Raw genomic sequence first — 20968 nt, 5'->3', positions numbered from 1 at the left:
GGGGAACTTCCCCAGTGTGGGAGGCACTTTCTGGAGGCTGACCCACTCTCAGGCGGGGGTAGGGATGTAATGGAAGAGATGGAGTGCCCTTCCCCATGTGGATGCCCCCTCCGGCCCCTTCCCATGGGGGTTGTGGGTCACACTCACACCCACCACACACACTCATACCCACCACACGCATTCACATACCTTGCAAACCCTAATTTTTTTCCCTTCTTTTTTTTTGGCCAGGGTTTGAGCAAAACCTCTGGTGACCTTCTGGATGAGGCTCAGTGCTCTGGCCAGGGTCAAGGGACAAGCTTTCCACCAGGATCCAGGTTCCTGGTGCAGCCCAGGCCAGGGCTGTGAGCCCTCCAGGTGGTAGGAGGAGCTCAAGGCTCAGTGGTGCTGTGGACTGGGGCTGCAGGACAAGACCTGGGGGCCTGGAGCAGCGCTGAGGCTGGTGTCTCAGAGGCTGACAACCTGGGAACGCTGGGGTCTGCTGAGAGCCAAGCCTGAGGCCCTAGGCACCAGCAGTCCCGGCTCCGAGACTCCAGGGTCCGAGTCCACACAGGCTGGCGTGGTTCATGTTCATCAGAAGGCCTGGTGACCCCCAGGGCTTGGAGGCCATGCACAGTCCAGGCCTGGGCGTGGGGCCCAGGCTCCCTGCTCGGCTCCAGCTCCTGGGGTTGAGGCGTGGGCAAAGGAGCAGCCCTAATTTTCAACATCAACTTCAAGATGTGTGGAAACTAGAGAAAAGGAACGTTGTCTTTTCTGCTGGTTTGCCCCGTATGTGTGAGTGCTGTGTGTAAGAAAAGAAAAGTAGCTTGCTTGGCATTTATCTTTCTACACAGTCGTGCCCTTTGGGAATCGTAAATAGGAAAGTACTGTGCTACAGTCAGGTATTTCGAGGTGGCAGTGTGAACCTGACTGAGAATCATTTGCTTTTCTCAGAAGGGAGCTGGTAACCCACTGGGAAGGCGGGGCCTGGGGCTGGGAGTCCTGTGATCTTCCCGTGGCTGTGCCTTTCTGTGATGTTAGCTCTGGACCAGAGTTGCCATGGGCACTGTTGTGGCCCCTCCCGCTTTTTTATTTTTCTTTTTTAAAAAGGTTTTATTTATTTATTTTTACAGAAAGGAAGAGGGGAGAAAGAGAGGGAGATAAACATCAATGTGTGGTTGCCTCTCGGGCAACCCCTTTGGGGGACCTGGTTTGCAACCGAGGTGTGTGCCCTGACTGGGAATCAAACTGGTGGTTCCAAGGCCTGCGCTCAGTCCACTGAGCCACACCAGAGGGTCCTCCCACTTTCTAAGTATAGCCTTTGAGGCCCAGCTGGATGGGAGCCCGGGCCAGAATTTCCCCAGAAAATGTTTGCTTGCACAGGGCCAGCTCGGGAAGATGGACAGGAGGCCGGTGGGGCCGGAGGGCAGGCAGAGGTGCTCAGCTGCCTCCTCACTCCCTTCGCTGGTGGGCCTGGTCTGATACACAGAATGGGTTTGATGACGGTCCTAAGGCCCGAGTGGGTGGCCCTCTCCCTTCATTGTGACAGTGGCCAAAGCTGGGGCCGGCGTAGACCAAGCTCTGAGCTGCTCAGACTGGTGTCTTCAGGGGCTGGGTGGCCCTGGAGAGCTTGGGCCACTCTGAGGGGCGGGGTGGGGAGAGGAAACAAGGTGACCTTGGACCAGCTGACATTCCATCTACCACTGCCGCTCCCTTGCCTTGCTGTGCCTGGCTCCCCCGCCTGGAGCTCAGCTATCTCACACTTTCCCATTTTTCTCTAGTTTGGGAAATGCTTCAGAATCCCATTCACTTGCTCAGGGCCACCACCCCGGGATGTTCATACTTCTGAAAGCTCAGCCCAAAGACCTGTCTTTCCAACGGCGGCATCTCAGGACCCTGTGATGGGAGGGGCAGTGCTGGTGGGCCCCTCTCCTCTTCGGGCAGGTGGGGAGGGGGAGCTCGAGTACAGCCTTTGTGGCTCGTCAGGGACTGTGCATCTGGGGCTGGAATCAGGGTGGAGGGAAGAGGCAGCCTGGTGTCAGTTCCACAGCCACAGCCAGGCCTCATGGCCTGGGGGCCGGGGCTCCCTGGCCCAGCGTCTTCCCGTGTGAAGCGCAGGGCCCTGAGAGGGGCAGATGCAAGTGCAGCTTGAGGTGTCATCTGGCCCCTGCCTGGTACACGTTAACCTCCCTTCTTTGGGGTGTGGGCCGCGCACTGCGCTTCCTGGCCTGCTGTGCTGTGCCCTTGTCTTCCTGCCTGGAAAAACCACTCGAGCAAAGGGAACCTTGACTTTGAACTCACAAGCTACATGCACAGGGCCTCGCCGGGCCCTGCAGCCCAAGAAGGTGCCACCGGTGATGGATCACAGCAGGCGAATCATACTGTTACTTTTGGTGTAGGGATTTCATTTGTCTCACCTGTCACTGATGATAAACGCTGTCTCTAGCTTACTGCTCAATTAGCTCTGATTGAGGCAGTGGGGGCAGGGGAGCAGGAGGGGGAAGGGAGGGGAAGGGATGTCTGCGCGTGTGTGCATGGCACTTGTGTGAGCTCAGCCTGGCGCTGAGAGGCAGGGCTGAGTGGGGGAGGAGCTGTGGGAGGGGAGAGGCGGCACCTGGGGTGGTGAACAGGAGGCTCACTGCTCCCTTTGGCGGGGCTTCTGGTCAGTGTCGCAGGCTGGATCAGGCCCAGGCCTGTTCCACCACACCCCCCAGCAAATTCCTCTTTGTTCCTTTCTTCCCCCAGCTGCGCCCTCTCCCCCAGGAGCTGTCCCTACAAGCCGGCCTTCTGGAGTTGAGAGCAGGGAGAAGCAGGGTGGGGGAGACAGCTGACCAGAATAAAGTCAGCTGTTCCCCAAGGGCTGGGGCTGCAGGGGCTGCTGGAGCCTGGGCGCTTCTGTTGCTCCTCGCAGATTGAAGCAGGGACAGTGTATAAACAGATGATAATAATCTTGGCTAACGAATTAGGAGAGTAGTAATAATAACAGCAATGCTAGCTTGTTTTTGTTGGGCATTACCTCATTTAATTGTCAAAACAACCCTCTGAAGCACAGGGCTAAGGACTTAGTCCAGGCCAGCGGCACAGCAGCTCTGATCCTGCCCATGGGCCCCGGGCCCTTGCAGAGCCGTCTCCCCTCCGGGCCCCTGTCAGTGGAGCACAGGACGGACAGTGGAGTGGGGCTCTCCCCCCGAGATCGTGCCTGGGAGCGTCTCGGTGTTTGTTGACCTTAGACTGATGGCAGATAATGATGTTTCAGTGACTCTACTTCGATCGGTGGTTAGATTCAGGTTTGCCAAGGTAGGCGTTGGCACCATGGAGTGGAGCCAGCTGAGGGCATTGAACTTTATTCCGAGGTCAGCAGGGAGCCCCTGAAGGGCCCGAGCATAGGAGGGCATTGTGGGGGCAGCATGGGGGGTAAACCTGACCCTCCTGTGTCCGTGGGAAAGGCAGGGGCCCAACGGCGGCTCCCGCCGCCAGACGAGACTGGCAGAATAAAGCGTCCCGGGCAACAATTCGGATGATGTAGTGAGCTGCACACATGTCCGCTGAGGCCCCAGCGAAGCAGACCCATCCCACGCAGGCAAATGGACAGTAAAAAATGTGTACAGGTGGATAAATCAATGGAGCATTTCTCAGTCAAGTTACCTGGAGAGATGCTACTTTACCTTTGGCATCTCTACAAGGATTATGCCATTTTGCAAAATGTTTTTAATTTTTACACGGGAGAGCCATGTTTAATGCCTCAGGCGTGTCAGTGGTCTTCACTGGGAGTGCTGGGGCTGTGTGGAGGACGGACGGCCAGGGTGGTGCCGAGAGGGGCGGAGGCCGGAGGACTGCTGTGCGGCCGCCTTAGAAAGTGCCTGCTGAGGCCCTGGGGAAGGTGAGGTCTCCAGGACAGAGCAGTTGGGGGCGGGGCGGGGGAAGGCCCAAGTTAGGAAAGGACAGTGACTAGCACAGTCTCCCAAAATGTTGAAATGGGGGCACTTTGGTCCTCCAGCCACCCTGCCCTGTGCCCGAGTCTCCCGGCCTCGCTTTGCAGATACAGCACCGCCCGTGCGCAGACCCACGGCAGCACCCCTCAGATGGAGGGTCCTCCGCTTTACTGGTTGCTTCCGCCGTTCAAGGTCTGTAGGAGGAAGGGCGTGGCTGTTTTGTTTGCCTCTGGATCTCCTGTGTGCAGTGCGGAGCTCAATACATATCTGCTGAGTGAGCACGCGTGCACGAGCAGGAGGGAACGAAACACCACGCTAGATGCTTCACCCGCGATGCACGGGTCGGAGAGGAGTTGGGGACAGCACGACTTTCCTCACGTGGCCCAGAGAGCACCTGCTGTGGCGGCTTCTCGGGGACGGCGGCCCCATGCCTGCCTCTGCACGGGCACGGCCACACAGCCGCACAGCCTGCCTGTGGCCCGTGTGGCCACGCCGAGGCCCCAGCTGCTTGTTCTCCCCCTTTCTCCCTCTCTGTCTCTCACATCTCCCTTTTGTTCTCCCCCACCCTAAAGTAATAAGCAGGTTTGGGGGCTCATGGAAAGCTTGCATCCTCGGCGATGGCACTCCGGAGAGAGGGGGATGGGGAAAGACTTTGCTGCCTGCCCTGCGGTCCCTCCTGCATTGGGGACAGTCATTTCCATGGCTGGTCCCTTTCCAGGGCCCCCGCTTCCCTGTGGTTCCTCGCCCTTTGGATGTTGGGGTGGCGTGCAAGGGGGTTGCCAGAGGGTGTTGTGTTGTTTACTGCTAAGCCACAGAACAAACTGCTCTAAATTGAGGGCTTACAGACATGGCCCTTTCGAGTGTTCTGGGGTCGGGATTCTGAAAGGGCAGAAAGTGGGCAGCAGGCCTCCATTCCAGGGGGTTGGCTGGATCCTGGTCACTCAGCAGGAGCCCAGCTGGGACAGCAGGACCTGCTGCCCCATGGGTCTTCCTAGTAGACTCGAGGGGGCTTCTTATAAGGACGATCAGGGCCCCCAAGAGTGTAACAGTGGAAGGTCGGAGTCCCAGGGTCTGCCTGAACTCAAGGGGCAGGGATGGCTGGGAGGTGAACAGTGGGAGGCATATTCAGGGATGTCACCCCTATAAGAAGAGCCTAGAAGCCTAGGGAGGAAGAATGGGTAGGGTGACCCCTCTGCCCAACGCTGGGGCACTGGCATTTGACTTGCATGGGATCTAGTCACAGGCTGGTCGCCTCCCAGCTGCCCGATCTCTCTAGGGCCGGAGGCCCCCAGCTGCCTGGCTTTGCTATCTCTCCCGTGTGCTCTGGGCACCTGGGTGGGTGGGCGGGCGGGCAGGGACCCTCACTGTTTCAAATGCCTGCCCTGGGCCCTCCCCACTCCTCTTGTGTCCCACCCATGGAGGGCCCTTCCTGCCTGCCACCCTCCTGGGACATCCTGATCAGGTCCGTCGCAGGGGCACTGTCACCTACCCTTGTGTGCTCTCTCGCCTGCCTTGTGCTCTTACCCCCTTTCCACGCCTCTTGTCACCTGCCACCTCAGTAGCAGCCCTTCGAGCCTAGGGTCTGCTGCCAGGGCAGTAGGTAACCCTCGCTGAGGTAAACAAGGTAGCCTGGCACAGGCTGGCTGGACAGATGGCCGCTGTGGCGACTGCACCTTCCCAGCTGGGAGGCCCTGGGTAGTGGCCAGAGTGGGTACTCTGGACTCCTGCCAAAGAGGCCGCATGGAAGAGACCAAGGGGCTGGCGGGTGAGCTGAGTGTCCAAGGCATGAGCGAGGGAGGCCTGCAGCTGTGGCTGAGGAGGGGCTCTCTTTAGGAGAGGACCCTCTGCTTTGCAGAGGACCCTGTCCCTTGGTCTCCTTACCCCTCCTCAGTGTCAGCCCTGGGCCCATGGAAAAATAAAGTCATAGAGCTGGTGAGCGGCAGGGTCCATCTGGAAGACCAGCTGACACCAAGGCCTGTGCTTTCCTAACAGCTGACACCGACCTCATCAAGGTGGTCCTACTTCCTTCCCCGGTGCAGGGGGTGGGGCCACCTTTCTCGTTCCCAGTGGAGAGGCTCCCAGAAGCTGCGCAGCCACAGCCGGGGAAGGAGGGCAGTGTGGGTAGACAGCAGTGGCTACGGAGGGCATGAGAAATGGCATTCTTTATTCATAAATAAAAACATAAAATCACCAGAAATAGATTACATGGCCAAAAGGGGCATCAAAAATAAAATAAAACGAAGCTGTTAAAAGCAAAGCAAATCAAACAACAAGAAACAAACCAAGAGAAAAATAACTGTGTACACACTCTTCCGAAAGCTGTTCTGACCAAAGGCAGCCTCGGCTGGGGGGTCCGGCTCTGCCCGCAGACACAGTGTGAACCCAGCATGCTTGCTGCAGGGGTGGGGAGTGTCCACCTGCACAGGGCAAACGCTCCGGCTTCAGGGAACTCGGGGCCCATGGGAAATGCCCTCTCCTTGAAGCTGCTGCTCCAACAGCCCAGACTGATGGGCTCTTGGGCAGCCCTGGTTGGGCCGGGACAAGGGCAAGGGCTCAGCAGTTGCTTCTTAGGGAGAGATGGCCCCCAGTCCCCATAGAGCTCACTGCTCACAGTGGGTGCACTGCACCCAGCAGGATCCCTGAACGACACTGGTGGCCACAGGAGACTCCTGTGGCGGGCGCCTTTGAGCGTCTGGTCATCCCCGGTCCCAGAGGCAGAGTCTCCTTGGAGAGGTGGTGCTGGATGCTGCTCTCTTTGTGCCGGTGGCCGGAGCATCTTCAGGCCAGGCCTTCTTTGGGGAGGGAGCGCAGCGGTTGGGTCTGACTGAGCGAGCTCGGAGGCCAGCAGTGCTCAGAACACAGGGCAGCGAGCTCACCCTGCCCGGCCAGACTGCCTGCTCGCAGGCTCGTGCCGTCCTACCTCCCCAGCCCTGCTCAGCCTCTGCTGGTCGGGGCCTCCTTCTGGGGAAGCTGGGTCTGGCATGGTCCAGGAGGATAAGGGTGTTTTTCCACAGGGAAGGGAAGAAGAGCCAGCTGGTGGTGAGGTTGCTATGTTACAGGACACTGATGTACCCTGCTGCCACTGCTGATGGCAGCTCAGGGGCGGCATCCGTGGTTGGCTGAGGGCAGGGATGTGGGGTGCAGGGCATGGTCCCACCACGAGCAACACCTACCTCTTCTCGGGTGAGGGACTGCTCTTCGAGAGGGGTGTGGGGGTGTCTCCAGCCTGGGGCAGTCTCACCGGGAGGAAGAACTCGGAACAAGACACGCACAGGCTGGTGGACATGGAGGGATGGAGGGCCGTGGCACAGGGAACAGGATGTCTGTGACTCGGTGTTCTGCGCTCTGCCTGGTGAGGGGTGGGGGCTCTGGGCAGGGAGGGGGCTCTGGACCTATGGATTCCAGGTTTAAACCTGGCTGATGACTAAGCCATGGCTTCAGATTCCAGGAATGCCCCTCTGTCGAGTGAAGGCAGCAGGATGGGCACAGCTTAACCCTTGGGACAGGGAAGCAGGGCCAGCTGCAGAGCAGGTGGCTCTGCCCACACCCTGGAGTCGTAGAAGGAACGTCGTGGGTCCTGGAGGGACAGCGGTGGGAAGAGGAACAGCCCCATTTGCACCCAGGGGACCTGTAGCCAGACATCAGAGGTCAGGGACGCAGATGGGATCGGTGTGGACCAGCTAAGTGCCCTGCCGCTCTCATGTCCCTTGCCTGGGCCTCCCAGCAGGCAGGCAGGAGGCACAAGAACTGGCAAGGGCTGGCCGTCCTGAGAACAACAGCTGCGGTAGCATCAAAAATAGAATGGGGAGCAGCCTGGCTGCCTGCTAGAGCTGGCTTGCTTCTGGGAAGTCAAGAAGAAAAAAAGAAGAAAAAAATTTTCCTGGAACAAGCAACTGATCAGCTCTACCTTTTCTGCCCTTGCCAGCCCTGCACACCTTCAGGAAAGATACCCCAGCCTCCCCAGGTGCCGGCCTGCCTCCAGCAGCTGTGGCCTCTGGCTTCTTCAGCCGGGGCTCCTGTGGGGCTTGGGGTAGAGGAGGCCAGTTGGTGGCCCTGGGGATGTTCATAAGGCAGTTCCTGCACCTCTTGCTCTCCCCTCCTGGGCTCCAGCCACTGGTGCTCTGGGAACCCCATCTGACCAGGAAGGACTCTTGTCTGAACTTGGCACTGGACATGTGAAGGGGAAAAGGTGGGCTGCTGCCCAGACTGCCCTGAACGGTCTCTGTGGATATAGGTTATATTGGATCCAGCTAGTTCACAGTAGCCACAGGCCAGTTTCAACCAGGTGGGGAAGCCCCATGTCCAGACCCCACAGGAACTACCTGGAAGGTCTCCTGGTGACAACTGAAAAGCCACACCCACCCTGTGTCCAGTGCCTCCCATCTTCCCTTCCCAGCACCTGCCCAGATCCTCAGTGTCTATGGCTTTACGGGGAGTGGTCACCGAGGTCAAAGGCCACCAGCCACCTGGAGTCTGTTCCCCCTCCCCCCTCCCCAGTTAGCAGGCCCAGCAGGGTCTGGCCAAGACCAGTGAGCTTCTCCCTCAGCCCCTGTGGTCCTTGCTGCTACTCTCCCTCCTTCCCGTAGCTGTGGGGTCAGGATAGCACTGATGGTGCTGAGCCCGTTTTCCACACCCTCTTCCACCCCTGCACCTCCTTGGCCAAAGGGAGAGCTCAGGTTATGACCCGCTCAGGTTACAGGGATTCTGGTCACAAATGGCAAAGCATCCCAGGACACCCTGGGGAGAAAGGCCAGTTGCGGAGAGGTGGTCACTGGCTTTCCTAGCTGCTGCCGCTGCTGCCATCCCTGGGGGAGGACATCTCTAAGTACTGAATGCAGGCCAAAGATTAGCGAGGCCTTCCTCAACTGTTGGGACTGTGGGCCCACCTCTTGGGAAAGCTGGAGGTCTGGAGGGCTGCAGAACGGTGAGCACTGGACCATGGGAGGGGGAGGGAGGCCCTGTGGCAGTCCCTTGGCTCCCCTCCACTCCGTCCCATTGAGGGTTCTAGGCTTGTGCCCAGGGGCCCAGTGACTGAGCAGGGGAGAGGATGGGGGAGCCCCCCAGACAGGCTCAGCACCACTGCCCCCCAGTGCCAGGTCCCAGCTCTCCCTCTCCCGGGGCCCCTCAGATCTCGGTGGCAATGATGTCCTCATAGGGGATGTCAGCCCCTTCAAGGTCAATCTCCACGGGCTCCCCTGCCCCGTCCCTGTGGGCCAGCTGCTGCAGGGCCTTCTCCAGGCGCTGGTTCCGCTGGTACATGGCTAGGTAGCTCTGCTGCAGCTGCTTCTGGTACTGGATCACCTTCTCCTTCTCCTCCTTCCAAACCAGCCGCTCGTGCTGGAAGCCCGAGGACATCTGGTCATGGCCTTGCCGCTCCTCCCTCAGCTCAGCCCGCAGCCGCTCCAGCTCCCGCTGCAGGGCAGGGATGTCCTCCGAGAAGGCGGGCCCTGGCCCAGCCCGGGGCCCGCAGTCGCGTTGCAGGGCGGCCTGGGCCCGCAGCTCCAGCAGCTCCTGTTCCAGCAGGTTCACCTTCTCCCGCAGGAGCTCCGACTCATTCTTCTTGCGCTGCAGCTCATTCTCGCAGACCTCCAGCTCCAGACCCTTGGTGCGCAGGGCGCTCTCCAGATCCTGCGTCTTCAGCTCTGTGCCCTCCAGCTTGCCCCGTGTGTCCTTCAGCTGTGCCTTCAGACTGAGGATCTCACTGGCCTTGGCGTTGACCTCCATCTGGGACTCCTTCAGCTGCTGCTTGAGGAGGGAGATCTCGCCTGACTTCTGGCACACCTGCCGAGGGCCGGGTGGGAGAGAAGGGGAGTGCCAAGAGGTGAGAGGTCATCGTCCAGGGCAAGGCACGTCCTCACTGCCTCCCAGAATGACGCTGCCCTGACACAGCTGCCAGTCCCCAAGCATGCCGGTTTGGTGACTGAACCATGGAGGCCGGGCCCCTCCTGAGGCTTGTTTCATTCTGTAGTCTGGCTCTGTCGTCCATGCACCTCCCTCACCCCCAGTTCAGAGTCCAGATCTCAGTCTACACCCGAGCCTATGGTCATGTGTCAGTCAGTGGCCAGCGGTTTAATTTGCCCACTGCTGGCACCCCCATCATCCACACTTAACACCAGTGGTGCTGACCTCTGTGTCTGTCACGCTTCTGTCACCACATTCATGCACATACACTCTGACCTCACCCCCGCACACACCTGGCTCCCCTGCTTCACTGGGGCGAAGACTGGATCCACGCACGCACCCCGGGGTGGGCACCGTGCCTGAGCCAGGGCCCGATTCCCATCGACTAAACGTGGGCTGATGGGCCATGGAGTTCTCCCCACCTGCCCCTGCCTCCACAATTTCATTCCCAGTCTCTGTCCAAAGTCAGCAAGACCCCAAACAAAAGCTAAGGCACTGAAACAGATCTGGGCGTTTCTGGGTCTTGGCCATTCGGGGGCATGAGTGGCTCAGGAGATGACCAAGGCCAATGTGGTCGTGGGGCCGAATGCTTCCGCTGCCTTGGGAAGGTGGCGGGGTGCGGCAGGGCCTGGGCCTCTAACTGGGGGACTCTGGACTGAGACTGGAGGCCTCCTTGATAGTCCTCCCCGTTCCTCTCATGGTAGAAGCCCCCTTGCTGACCTGAGCCCCCTTGGAAGTGTCGACTGAGACCCAGCATGCCTTCCAGGGTATCTGCTCCATGGAAAGAGCAGCTCAGAACCACGGCTGAGGCCTGGGCTGGGCTCCGGACCCTGAACTGACCACTTAGGACCTGTGTGACCATTTGCATTGTGAAAAACAATCTGAACTCTGGGGCCAAGCCATCAGGATCAAGTCCTGGCCGTGATATTTATTATGGGATGCCCATGGGCAAGTCACTTAACTGGCTGTTGGTTACTATAACCCCTCTGTGCCTCAGTCTCCTTAACTGTACTCTGAGGATTAGGAGTAGTGCCTGCTCCATTGGGTAAGGAGTATAGATGAGAGAACCTAGGGCCTGGCACTTCAGAAACATGCTATACACTATTATATAAATATGTTTTATTCTATGGTATCGTAAATGTTTAATTTAACTTATTTGACTTAGTGTTTTACTCTATAACCTAACTGGACGACCTGGGAATGAGGTTCATAGCAGGGCCCAACTTAGTCCCAAGGGGACAGACAAGGACGGATGCCTAACGCCAGCACTAGCTGTGTACGTGTCCCGAGCTGCCCCAGAGTGTCCTGAGCCCTGGCTGACAGACATGGCCGGGGCCGACGGGGAGGAGGAGAGGCGCTGCCCCTGAGCAGGGAGACCTGGCGAACAGGACGCGGCTCCCTTCTCGCGTGTCCAGCCCCCCATCCGTCTCTGCCACAGACAGGAGCCTTCCCTCCACTCCTGGTCACACTGTCACTCTCATCTCCAGGGCAAGTCCAGAGAGCTCAGTGCAAACAGGTGGCTGTGCTGCCAGGGGGTGGAGCTGGTCCCACCGGACACAGCGACTCCTCAGTCCCTCTCCAGGGTCGGGGAACCTGGAGGAACCGCAGAGCTGCTGGGCACATGCTCCCACCTGCACTGGCACCGCCTCCAGGGGCCTCCCGAGGGGAGCAGCTGCTCCCAGGCAACAGGGGCGGGGGTCAAGCAGGTGTCCTGCAAGGCCAGATGCGGAGGCCTCCCTTCCAGCTGTGTCTGAGTGCACGTGTGAGTGCGTGACTGGTTTCTGTCCCAGATACCTGATAGGAGCCCCACTAGCACCTCCAGGGGGAGCTGTTCATTCTGTCACTGAGACCTGCCACAGTGGGGTCACTGACCAGTGGGTGGGGGTCCTTCCCTCAAAAGTAACATATCCTCTGCTTTCTCATGGCTCCTGGAGCAGCAAGAGCCCAGGTGTGGCTGTGCTTCTACTGAGCCTCCTGAGAGCGGATGAAGCGAGCCTGCCCGTGTATGCCCAGCTAGCCTTGCTCCTCATGGTTCCAGCCTCTTGGTCATTGACTTGGCCAATAAATTCAATTCTGGGGCCACGAGGCACAGAGACAGGAAGAGGGCAAGAAACTCAGACTAAGAGCATCCCCGAAATGATTAACAGGGAATCCCTCGTTTGGGGGCCCTTGAACACAGCATGCTGGGGCAGTTGGTGTCCACACACCACTGGCCAGAACCTGGAGGAGGGGAGGGGCCTGGGCACCAAACATCGACCACCCGAAGCCTCACCTCCCACTGGGTCTCCTCCAACGCAGGGGCGAAGCTGGTCTTCTCCTTCTCGTAGGACCGCAGCTTGGTCTCCAGCAGGTCCTGCTCCTTCATGAGGCTCTCAAGCTCCTGTCGCAGCTGCCGCTTCTCTTGCTGCAGCTGGAGCACCTGCAGGTGCAGCACCTGCTGGGCGCGCTGGCTCTTCTGTGAGGCCGCCTTCAGCTTGCTGCTGCTCTTCTGCTCCGGGCCCTCCAGCTCGTCCTGGCAGCGCCAGGGCCGCTCCTCATAGGCCTGGCTGGAGGCCAGCTCCTTCTCCTCAAAGCTGCGCCGCAGCTTCTGCAGCTCGCCCTCCCGCTCCAGCAGCTTCTGCTCGAGCTCCTGGATGGCACACTCGTCCGTAGAGATGGGTGAGCGCACACACGAGGAGCCCCTGTCCGCCTTGCTTGGGTGCGCCAGCTTGCTGCCCCCATCGGAGAAGGACAGCGCCTTCAGGCTCATCATGTTGCTGTCCTGGAGGAGGAGGCCCTGGGTAATGTTGTGGGCTGAGCCCCCAAAACGGCTGGTGGGCCCCACAGCTGTGACCAGCGGGTCCAGCTGGTAGCTGCTGCTGGTGCTGTGAGTGGGCAGGCTGGACATGGAGTTGCGGCCGGAGTCAGACAGAGCGCCGGAGCACTGGCCGGGCTTCAGCTCCTGCTCCTTGGGCTTGTCTGGAGCGGCGGGGTGCAGCTGGTGGCTGGTGTTCTCAGGGGAGGTGTGCAGGATGGCTCCAGACCGTGGCAGCACGGGCTTGAAGGCTGTGGGCCTCACTGCGCCCTTCTCTGAGGCCTGGGGAGAAGAAGTGCATGACCTCGGGTCTCCCTCCCCACCCGGCCACCTGGCACCATAGCCACGGGCGACCTCCCCTGGTGCCCTGAAGCAGCCGAATGCTGTGCTGAATCTCTTTCAAGGAGAAACCCCTCTGTGCCTGGAGATGTTCTTAATAATCACCCATGAAATGCCACCTGTCACAAGCTTGTCCCAGCCTCATGAGATGATGAACAGCTCTGCTCTGTCTCGGTGGGGTGCTGCAGGGACTCTGGGCTGGGTGACATGGTGTCCCTATAGAAGTCAACCCCTTGCTCACCTCCACTGCCCTTCCAGAAGACACCACTGTGGCTTCCCCTGAGGGCTGGGGCAGTCACCTGATATAACCCTTTCCTTAAAATTGTCATTTTCATTGGTAGAGTACTTTGCTATTTATAAATAACCCCTTCAGTTTGAAAAACTTAAGGCTTTATGCAAACATACAGGGCCACTTCCCAGGGGTCAAAGCCAGTGTGGGGCAGGGGGCTGAAATAGGAACATGGTTTTTGGTGTCCAGTGGTGGGCCTCCTGAGAGCTTACTCTGGCCGGAGGACTGGATTTCTGAGTACGTAGGACTCTTTGGCCCTCATTTCTGCTAAAGATGATGGCAAGAAACTCACAGCCGTCTTCCAGCCAGACGTCTCCTGGCCGGGCTTGGGCGAGGAGCTGCCACACCAGCGAGCTGCAAGTGAGGCGTCTGCTTCAGGAGAAGCTGCCAGCGCTCCAGGCGGGCTCCCCATCTGCTCTCCCAGAGCCCCCTCTCCTTCCTGTGCACTCGAAAACGCTGCTGACGGTCCTGCCGCCACCACCCAGTTACGTCCGGGGGAGCTCGAGAGCCTTTCCTTTCCCCTCTGTTCTCTGCTTAATGGCTCACCCGAGGCTGACCAGTGCTTCTCCTCCCTCGTCCAACCTTTGACCTCTTCAGTGCGGTGGAGCATTTCCACCCTTCCAGAGCCACTCTGGCCTGGCGGGGACCTGTGTGTCTAGATCACCCCGCCATTCCTCTCTGTCCTGTGCTCCCCACCCATTTTGGTCTCTCCTGCTACGGCAGCCCACCCGCCCGCTCCAGAGACCCCCACTTACCATTTCTAGCTGACTGGAGAAGGGTATGAGCTTGGGTGGGGTAGATGGGCCGAAGTCCGCCCCAGCTTGGCCCCCCAGGTCCCCGCTGGACAGTGCCGTGTAATCGGGGTGGTGGGAGCCCCGGGCCTTCTGGCTGACTTTGATGTAGAAGAAGTCTTCACTCTTCCCCATTTTGGAGCTGGACTTGCCCCGGCCCGAGTCCTGGGAGAAGCCGAATCTGAGCAGCCCGTCCGAGTACCGGTTCAGTTTCTTGAGGTGGGAGGACTTGCGCAGCTTGTACTGCGAAGCCCGGCAGTGCTTGCTGTGGAAGCCGTGGCCGGAGATGAGGCTGCTGACGCTGCCCATGGTGACGCGGGGCCGGGCACAGGCGGGGCAGTGTGGGAACCCGGTGTGGCTGCGGCAGCGAGGGGCAGTCCTGGATCCTTGAGGACACTGCGGTCATAGCAAATGCCTCGCCGAGCCTGGGACAGCGCAGACCTGGAGGGAGACACGGGGCAGCAGTCAGCTGGGGCTGGTCACTGGCGTCCTTGGTGGTGACTTGAAGACAAGTCACTCTTACTGCAGGGTCTGGGTGGCAGAGAGGTGCACGTACCTCCACAGCTCAGACCTGTCTCAGGCCCCCCTCTCCTGGAGGGCGCTGCTCTGAGCCCGGAGGGCAGGAGGACAGCAGTGACTGAGACGCTCACTGTCCCTGTGCTTCAGGTGAGTGTAGTGTGGGCGGGCCACAAACGAGCAATGTACACATCTCAAGTGACAGGGGTACCACGGGGAAATAAGGCAGAGTGCGTGGGATGGAATTTGGGGGTGGTTGTTTATACAGGGGACACAAGAGAGGCCTCTGTTGCGGTATCATTTAAAGAGACACCCCTCAAACGAGAGCAATCCGCGTGAGAATGTGGGGGAGAAAGAAGCAACCTGCATGTAAATCCCGAGTCCCTGCGGTGGAGACTGCCTGGCACGTGGGAGACCAGCGAGGGGACCGGCCCAGCTGGACAGCAGTTAGTGGCAGGGCGGGCGAGAGGAGAAGCCTGGCGCCCGCAGACCCTGGCTTCGGGGCAGGCCGATTATGTTAGGTGAGTGACTACCAAGGCTGGGCCAGGGTGGTGGCTTTGGAATAAATTTTAGATTTAATTTTAAGGTTCAGCTGATAGGATTTGCCAGATGATTGAACTCAGGGAGCGAGAGAAAGAGAGGAGTCCAGGATGACTCCACTGCTTTTACCCAAGTAGCCAGAACCATTTACTGGGATGCAAAGACCACAAAAGGAGCCCATTCAGGATGCAGTGGGGGTGGATGAACTAGGGGTGTGGTGATGGCTGCGAGGAGTGGGCAGTGGGGTGGGGGGTGCCTCGGGGGCTGCAGGTTTCTGTGAGGAAGTTGTTTGTGGAGGGGAGCCCACTGTGAGACTGGAAGAGGCCAGGAGGGCAGCAAGACAAGAGAGGTCGGAGCACTGGTTTGAGGCGGCAGAAAAGCGAGGAGTGTGAGGATGCGAAACAGCAGCTCCGGATGCAGGAGCCCAGGGGCAGCCAGGTGGAGACCCAGACGGGCCAGTGGATTTGGCCATGGGGAGGTCATCAGTGGCCTCAGCAAGAGCAGTTTTGGTGGAGTGGTGGAACAAAGGCCTGGATGGGGAGGGTCCAAAAGAGAAAGAGGAGGGAGACAGCTGCATCCTTGGCCGTGGAGAAGTAGGTGACAGACGGTCTGTATTCCCAGGTGTGCCTCCCCCATCCCTGCCAGCTGTGCCACGTGGGGCGAATTCTCTAATGTCTTCAACCTTAGGTGTCATGAACTAATGCTAAAACACACTTAATTTTTTAAAAAAGTAATTAGAATGTATCTTATGATAACTGTCGAAAACCGTAACAACGGCGTGGCCCCTCACTGGACAGAGGAAGGCACCGTGGCGCCGGTGCCTACGCGCTTGCCTGCTGGGTAAACCTGTAAGCAAAGCAACGTTGGGAGGCTGGCATGCATTGTGCGGGAGGGTTTCTTAGCCAGTCAACAGCCAATAAGAAAGACAAAACTACAAGCTTAATAAAATAGGAAGTCAGAAGGAGCCCCGCGCTCCTTATTCTGCTCTAGATGATGCTGTGGATCCAGAAGGGGCGAAAAAGTCCCAGGCGGGCTACCGAGAGCTGCGCGTGCGTGGTGGACGGAGGCTTGGATTCAGCCGCGCACTGTTATCCTGACGAATAAAGTGGTTATGTTATGAATAAATAGGCTCTGTGTTTCATAAGTGAAAGCACAACACAACCAAACGGCGTTTTGTGAGCGTAATGTATGCTCTCCTACGAAAAGCTGTTGTTAGGTTGAGGGTGAAGGCGGCACCGACCCGCCTGCCCTGAGGGCTGTCGCAAGGAGTGTGCGGTACCGCCAGGAGCTAACGGGCATGTGCCGGGCATTCCCTAAACTTCCACTGGCATCCATGTTATATTATTACCAGTGCTGCCCCCAGCATTCATCACTCGCGTGTTATCCTCAACGCCCTCCCACCGCCACATTTTCCAGAATGCGCTCTCGCTCTTCCAGCTGCAACTTCCCTGCATCCCATTCCCTGACAGTGCTACCCAGGAGTATGGAGGTCCTCTGCTCACTTCACAGGCGACAGCGAAAAATACGTTTTTCATCCCCCTGGTCATCCATCTCTTGCTTAGCTGAGGACTTTGGGTCCTTCAAGGCAATGAATTCTTCTGTGCTTCCTATGCAAGAGAGCTATTTTTGGCCAGAAGCCTCTCCTGCTCTCTGCACAGGATACCCCTTGGGCAATGGGTGACTTGTTGCCCATCCAATCGTATGTTTGTGGGCATCTGCATGCCCAGTGTGGGGAGGTAAGGCAGATCCGGATTGGAAAATTGACTTCTCTGAGGTTCCTTTGCTTACCAAATAAAGACATAGCTATTTCAGAGGCCCAGATGGAGGATGAAGTGCACTAACAGAGGTCAAGGGCAATGCTCAGCACTTGACAGGTGCTCTACAGATGTGTGATCAGCAGGAAGACACGGCGAAGGTGTTTCCGAGAGACGCACAGACCACGGCTGGGTTATCGCTAGCATCAGGCAGCCACTCTCCGTGGATCTGTTTGTGGTTTCCTGCTCCACTGTGGTCTCCTCTCACCCGCCCTGCGAGACAGCCTCCAAATGGTCTTCTGCACCTGAAGCGGCACAACCATCACACACCTGAGGGAAACCTTTCAAGGCTTCCCATTGTTCTTAGAGCAGACTCCTTACCAAGTCCTGTAGGCCCCGAACAGGACCCGGTTTTACCTGCTGCTCCAACCATATCTCTCCCTGCTCTTTCCTTGCTCATAACTACAGTCACAGCCACTCGGCTTTCCTATTGGCTCTCCAGCTGCTGTTGCCTCTGCTGACAAGCCTCTTCCCTCAGCTCCTCACACAGAACGTTCTCCCAGACATCGCCTCTGCCAGGCAGCTTTCTCTGGTCACCCTGGGAGACGTGCCGCTCCCCCACTTCTCTCCCTTATCCCAACCTGTTTATTTCTTTTGTAACACTTGCTTCAACCTATAAAAATCTTATATTTAAATCTGTGTTGTGAATGTCTCCACCAAAATTCAAGGTCCATGACAGCGAAGACTTTGCATCTATAGCTCCTAGAACAAAAACGAGGAGAATGAGGCAGAGACTCAGAGCGGTTAGGTGAGCTGTCCCTTGTGGTTCCACTGACTGGTGACCGTGGTGGAACCAGACCCAGGTTCCATGAGCCCACGCTTCAGCACACTGCCGAGGACTGTAGGGGAGGCTCAGAGACGTTAGGGGTAAGTACTGGATGGTGAAGCGAGTCTCCTAGGTGGGGAGGGCCTCGCCTCTGGCCAGGGCTTCATTTCCCTTCTGGGTGGATGACAACAGGGTTTTAAGCGCAGGTGAGCCCCTTTGCTAACTGAGCAGCAGCTGGATGACTTGTGAAGCGAAAGCACTGTTCTAGGCCCCAGGGGACCGAGAGGAAAAGATCACGGATGGGAGGGGAGCAAATGAGAGGCGGGGGTGAAGGGTGGTGGCTGCTGGTCCTCTGAGTGCATTCTTAGCCCCTGACCCCCGCCCTCCCTCCACTCCCCGGATCCTGACACAGAGGAGCTTTGAAGTTTGAGATTATCCCAGAACCACTTGGAGCTAAACTAATTACCTCTCAATGTCTGGACTTGTTCTGTTTTCAACTTGGAGAGAACATCACAGAAGACTTGGCTGTGGTCCAGCCTAGTTCCCAGCCCCAGTTTTCCCACCCGCCCAGCCCCGCAGGATTGCATCTCTGTGTTCAGAAAGGACGGGGGAAGGGGCATATTTTTATTCCTGGGAAACAAATCCCATTGGCCCACAGTATGTACTCAGGGCAGAAATAAACCACCACACAGATCTTGGAGATTCAAGCAGGGGAAAGGAAGAGGGAAGGACTGGGGAGGAAAAAGGGAAGGAACCATAGAACCTCACACTGAGTATGTTGGAGTAACCTTGTTCTACATGACCTCCCACCGATTTCAAAGAAGGAATCCATCAAGAATTAGACTTCAGGTACCAAGAGAAGAGAGGAAAACGGAACAGCTAGTGGGAAAGCAGTCTCCTGCCCCTGGCTATACTTCTCAGACTCTGGCCCCAGAGAACTCGGGGGACCTCCCCGCAGACCCAGTGCCAGCCCCTCCCACCCCACCCCCCACAAACGACTGTGGCTGCTATGCCGGGGCAGGCAATGACCTGGATCCTGGGGCGCCCTCAGCTTTGAGCTGCTTCTGCCCCACCACAGCCACCTTTCCCCACTCCACTCTGCACCCTCCTTCCCAAGAGAAATGAGGGCTGACACCAGCGGGACACGTGCCTCTGATCGTCCCTTTCTGGAATGTGGAGGTAGAGGCACAGAGGCGAAGAGGGGCCTGTCTAGACTCAGGAAGGTGAGAAATGTCGATACATACCCTCCCAACCCAAACTGCAGGGAAGAGCAGCTCTGGCCCTGCCCACATCAGTCCAAACCTCTGGCCGGGGAGGGTGAGGGTCCATATCTGTCCTTCCCTCTTCTCCAGGCCTGGCGAGGTCACCATAACATCGGGATGCTCAGCCTCCAGCCACCTCACTCCTCAGTTCCCCCCATATTTCCCCTTCTGCTCCCAATTTCCTCTCCCTCCTTCATCCTCCCCATCTCTCCTTCTCCCCACACCCTCCTAGGGAGTGGTCCTGCTGGCAGTGTCAGCCACAGCCACACTGCAGGCATCTCTGCTCTGCCTGGCCCCTCCCACCGAGGAGGTGGCTCCGAGCAGGGCACACCCACAGGGACCCGCTGAGCTCGAGGAGGCCGTGCCAGCTCGCTTGTGCAGCCTCCTCTGGCACCCAGGGCAGGCTGTGCCACCCACTCCCAGGCCCACCCAGCAGGGTGTGCCCCAGTGGCTGCTGTGCAATGTCATCTGCAGGCTGAGCCTAGATGATGCGGCTGTGGGTGGGTGGGGTTCATTACATCCTTTATTCAGTAAGTATTTATTCAGCATCTGCCGAGGACCAAGTATGTGCACTGCAGGGGCGGGAGGAGAGCAGTAAGTGCAGAGAATAAGAAACAAAAGCCAAAGAGATGGGAACAGTGTGCGTGTGTGTGAGTGTGTATTTACCACTCCACTGGCGGTGCCCACAGAAGGTCTCTGAGGAGATGGCATCAGGAGGTGGCCTGATGACCGTTTTTGATAGCATGGTCCCCTAGGAAGAGAGGTGGCAGCAAGGCCTCAGGTGGAGCTGGGTGTTTCAGAGCAGTGGCTCTTGATGGGTGACTTGGCAGATTTGGAGACAAGACACTGACTGTCAAGACTGGGACCTAGTAGACATGACTGGGGTGACTGGGGCCCCTGTCACAAGGACAGTCGCTATGACAAAGAATTATCTGACTGAAACTGTCGGTAGTGATAAGGTTGAGAAGGCTGGTTTTAGAGGAACAGAGTTTTATGACCTCAGTTGTGCCATTGACTGAGTGTGACTTTGAGCAAGTGACTTGAGTACTCTGTGCCTCAGTTTCCTCACTTGTAAAGTGGAGGCAACCATGTCTGCCTTGCCACAGGACTTCTGTATTGTCAACTGATGGTCGCTGGTGCCAACTGAACACCAACAGGTGTGGTGAAGGAAACCTCACTGCAGCAGGTGCAGTGATACAGCACCACTGTGTGAAACATGGCTGCTGTGGAACAGCTCCTGGGTACTGTGTAGTGCGCCCTGGGGCCAGGGCCCTCCCTGGCTAGGCAACTCTGTGCCACTGGAACCTCTACACATTCTTCAGTGTTTCAGTGGGTACCAGAAAATCACACCCTTCAACTTTGGAAATCTGCTCTGGAGTCATAGGGGAGTTGGCTTATATAGATAGAAGCCCCACCCCTGGTCCCTCATTGGTCACCAAAGAGCTGCTCTGATTGGTCAGAGCTGTGAAGCTCCAATTGGATGGGGAAAGCCTCTGTCCTATTGGCTGACATTGGATTCCAGGAACTCCTTTATAAGGGTTGGATCAGAGGGCAGACACACAGTGTAGGCAGACAGATTAGCTGTTCAGAGGCGGGCAATGTAACACAGAAGCTTCCCCTGAAGTGCAGTTTGCTGAGAGGCCCCTGTGTAGAAATGGGTGCTACACACTGTTTTTAAAAATTTGAGCCCAGCTAGCCAGCAGGAGTCCTTCTTAATTGGTGTCATTTTTTTTTTTCAGAGTTCACAGTATGAACACAAAAGAAGTGACAGCTTAGCAAGTATTTGGAAAAATTCACCACTGCTGGTTATTATTATTTCTCATTATTCTCCAGGCAAGTTTGCTGGGATATTCAGTTATATGACAGATGGCGCATTCCCTGCAATCCCAGGTCAACCTGGGCGGCCACCAGCACTGCCTCAGTGAACTGAGGGCTGCAGCTTCCCCACGATGCGCCGGAGAGATGGCGGGGTGCCAGGTGTAACCCCCCTTTGTTGCAGAGCCTTGGGCCCTCCCTGGGCTGTTTCCAACACAACACGAGGGGCT

The 20968-nt window shown here is 57.8% G+C and overlaps 1 protein-coding gene across 1 annotated transcript in view; it reads right to left on the bottom strand.

Moving 5' to 3' along the window:
• Positions 1-6111: 6111 nt before the first annotated feature.
• The window catches only part of LZTS1 (leucine zipper tumor suppressor 1), a 50948-nt gene continuing 36091 nt past the window's right edge, over positions 6112-20968 (bottom strand). The window contains exons 2-4 of the mRNA XM_037152842.2: positions 13990-14466; positions 12085-12888; positions 6112-9692 (exon numbers count right to left, since the gene is read on the bottom strand). Coding sequence (XP_037008737.2) covers positions 9036-9692; positions 12085-12888; positions 13990-14334 — 1806 coding nt within the window. The 5' untranslated portion in view covers positions 14335-14466 and the 3' untranslated portion in view covers positions 6112-9035. The remainder of the gene's footprint in view (positions 9693-12084; positions 12889-13989; positions 14467-20968) is intronic.

Source organism: Artibeus jamaicensis, unplaced genomic scaffold (genome assembly GCF_021234435.1).
Source record: "Artibeus jamaicensis isolate MK-2021 breed Jamaican fruit bat unplaced genomic scaffold, CSHL_Jam_final contig_477, whole genome shotgun sequence".
NCBI classification, from domain to species: Eukaryota; Metazoa; Chordata; class Mammalia; order Chiroptera; family Phyllostomidae; genus Artibeus; species Artibeus jamaicensis.
This window is presented reverse-complemented; position numbering and strand designations above follow the sequence as displayed.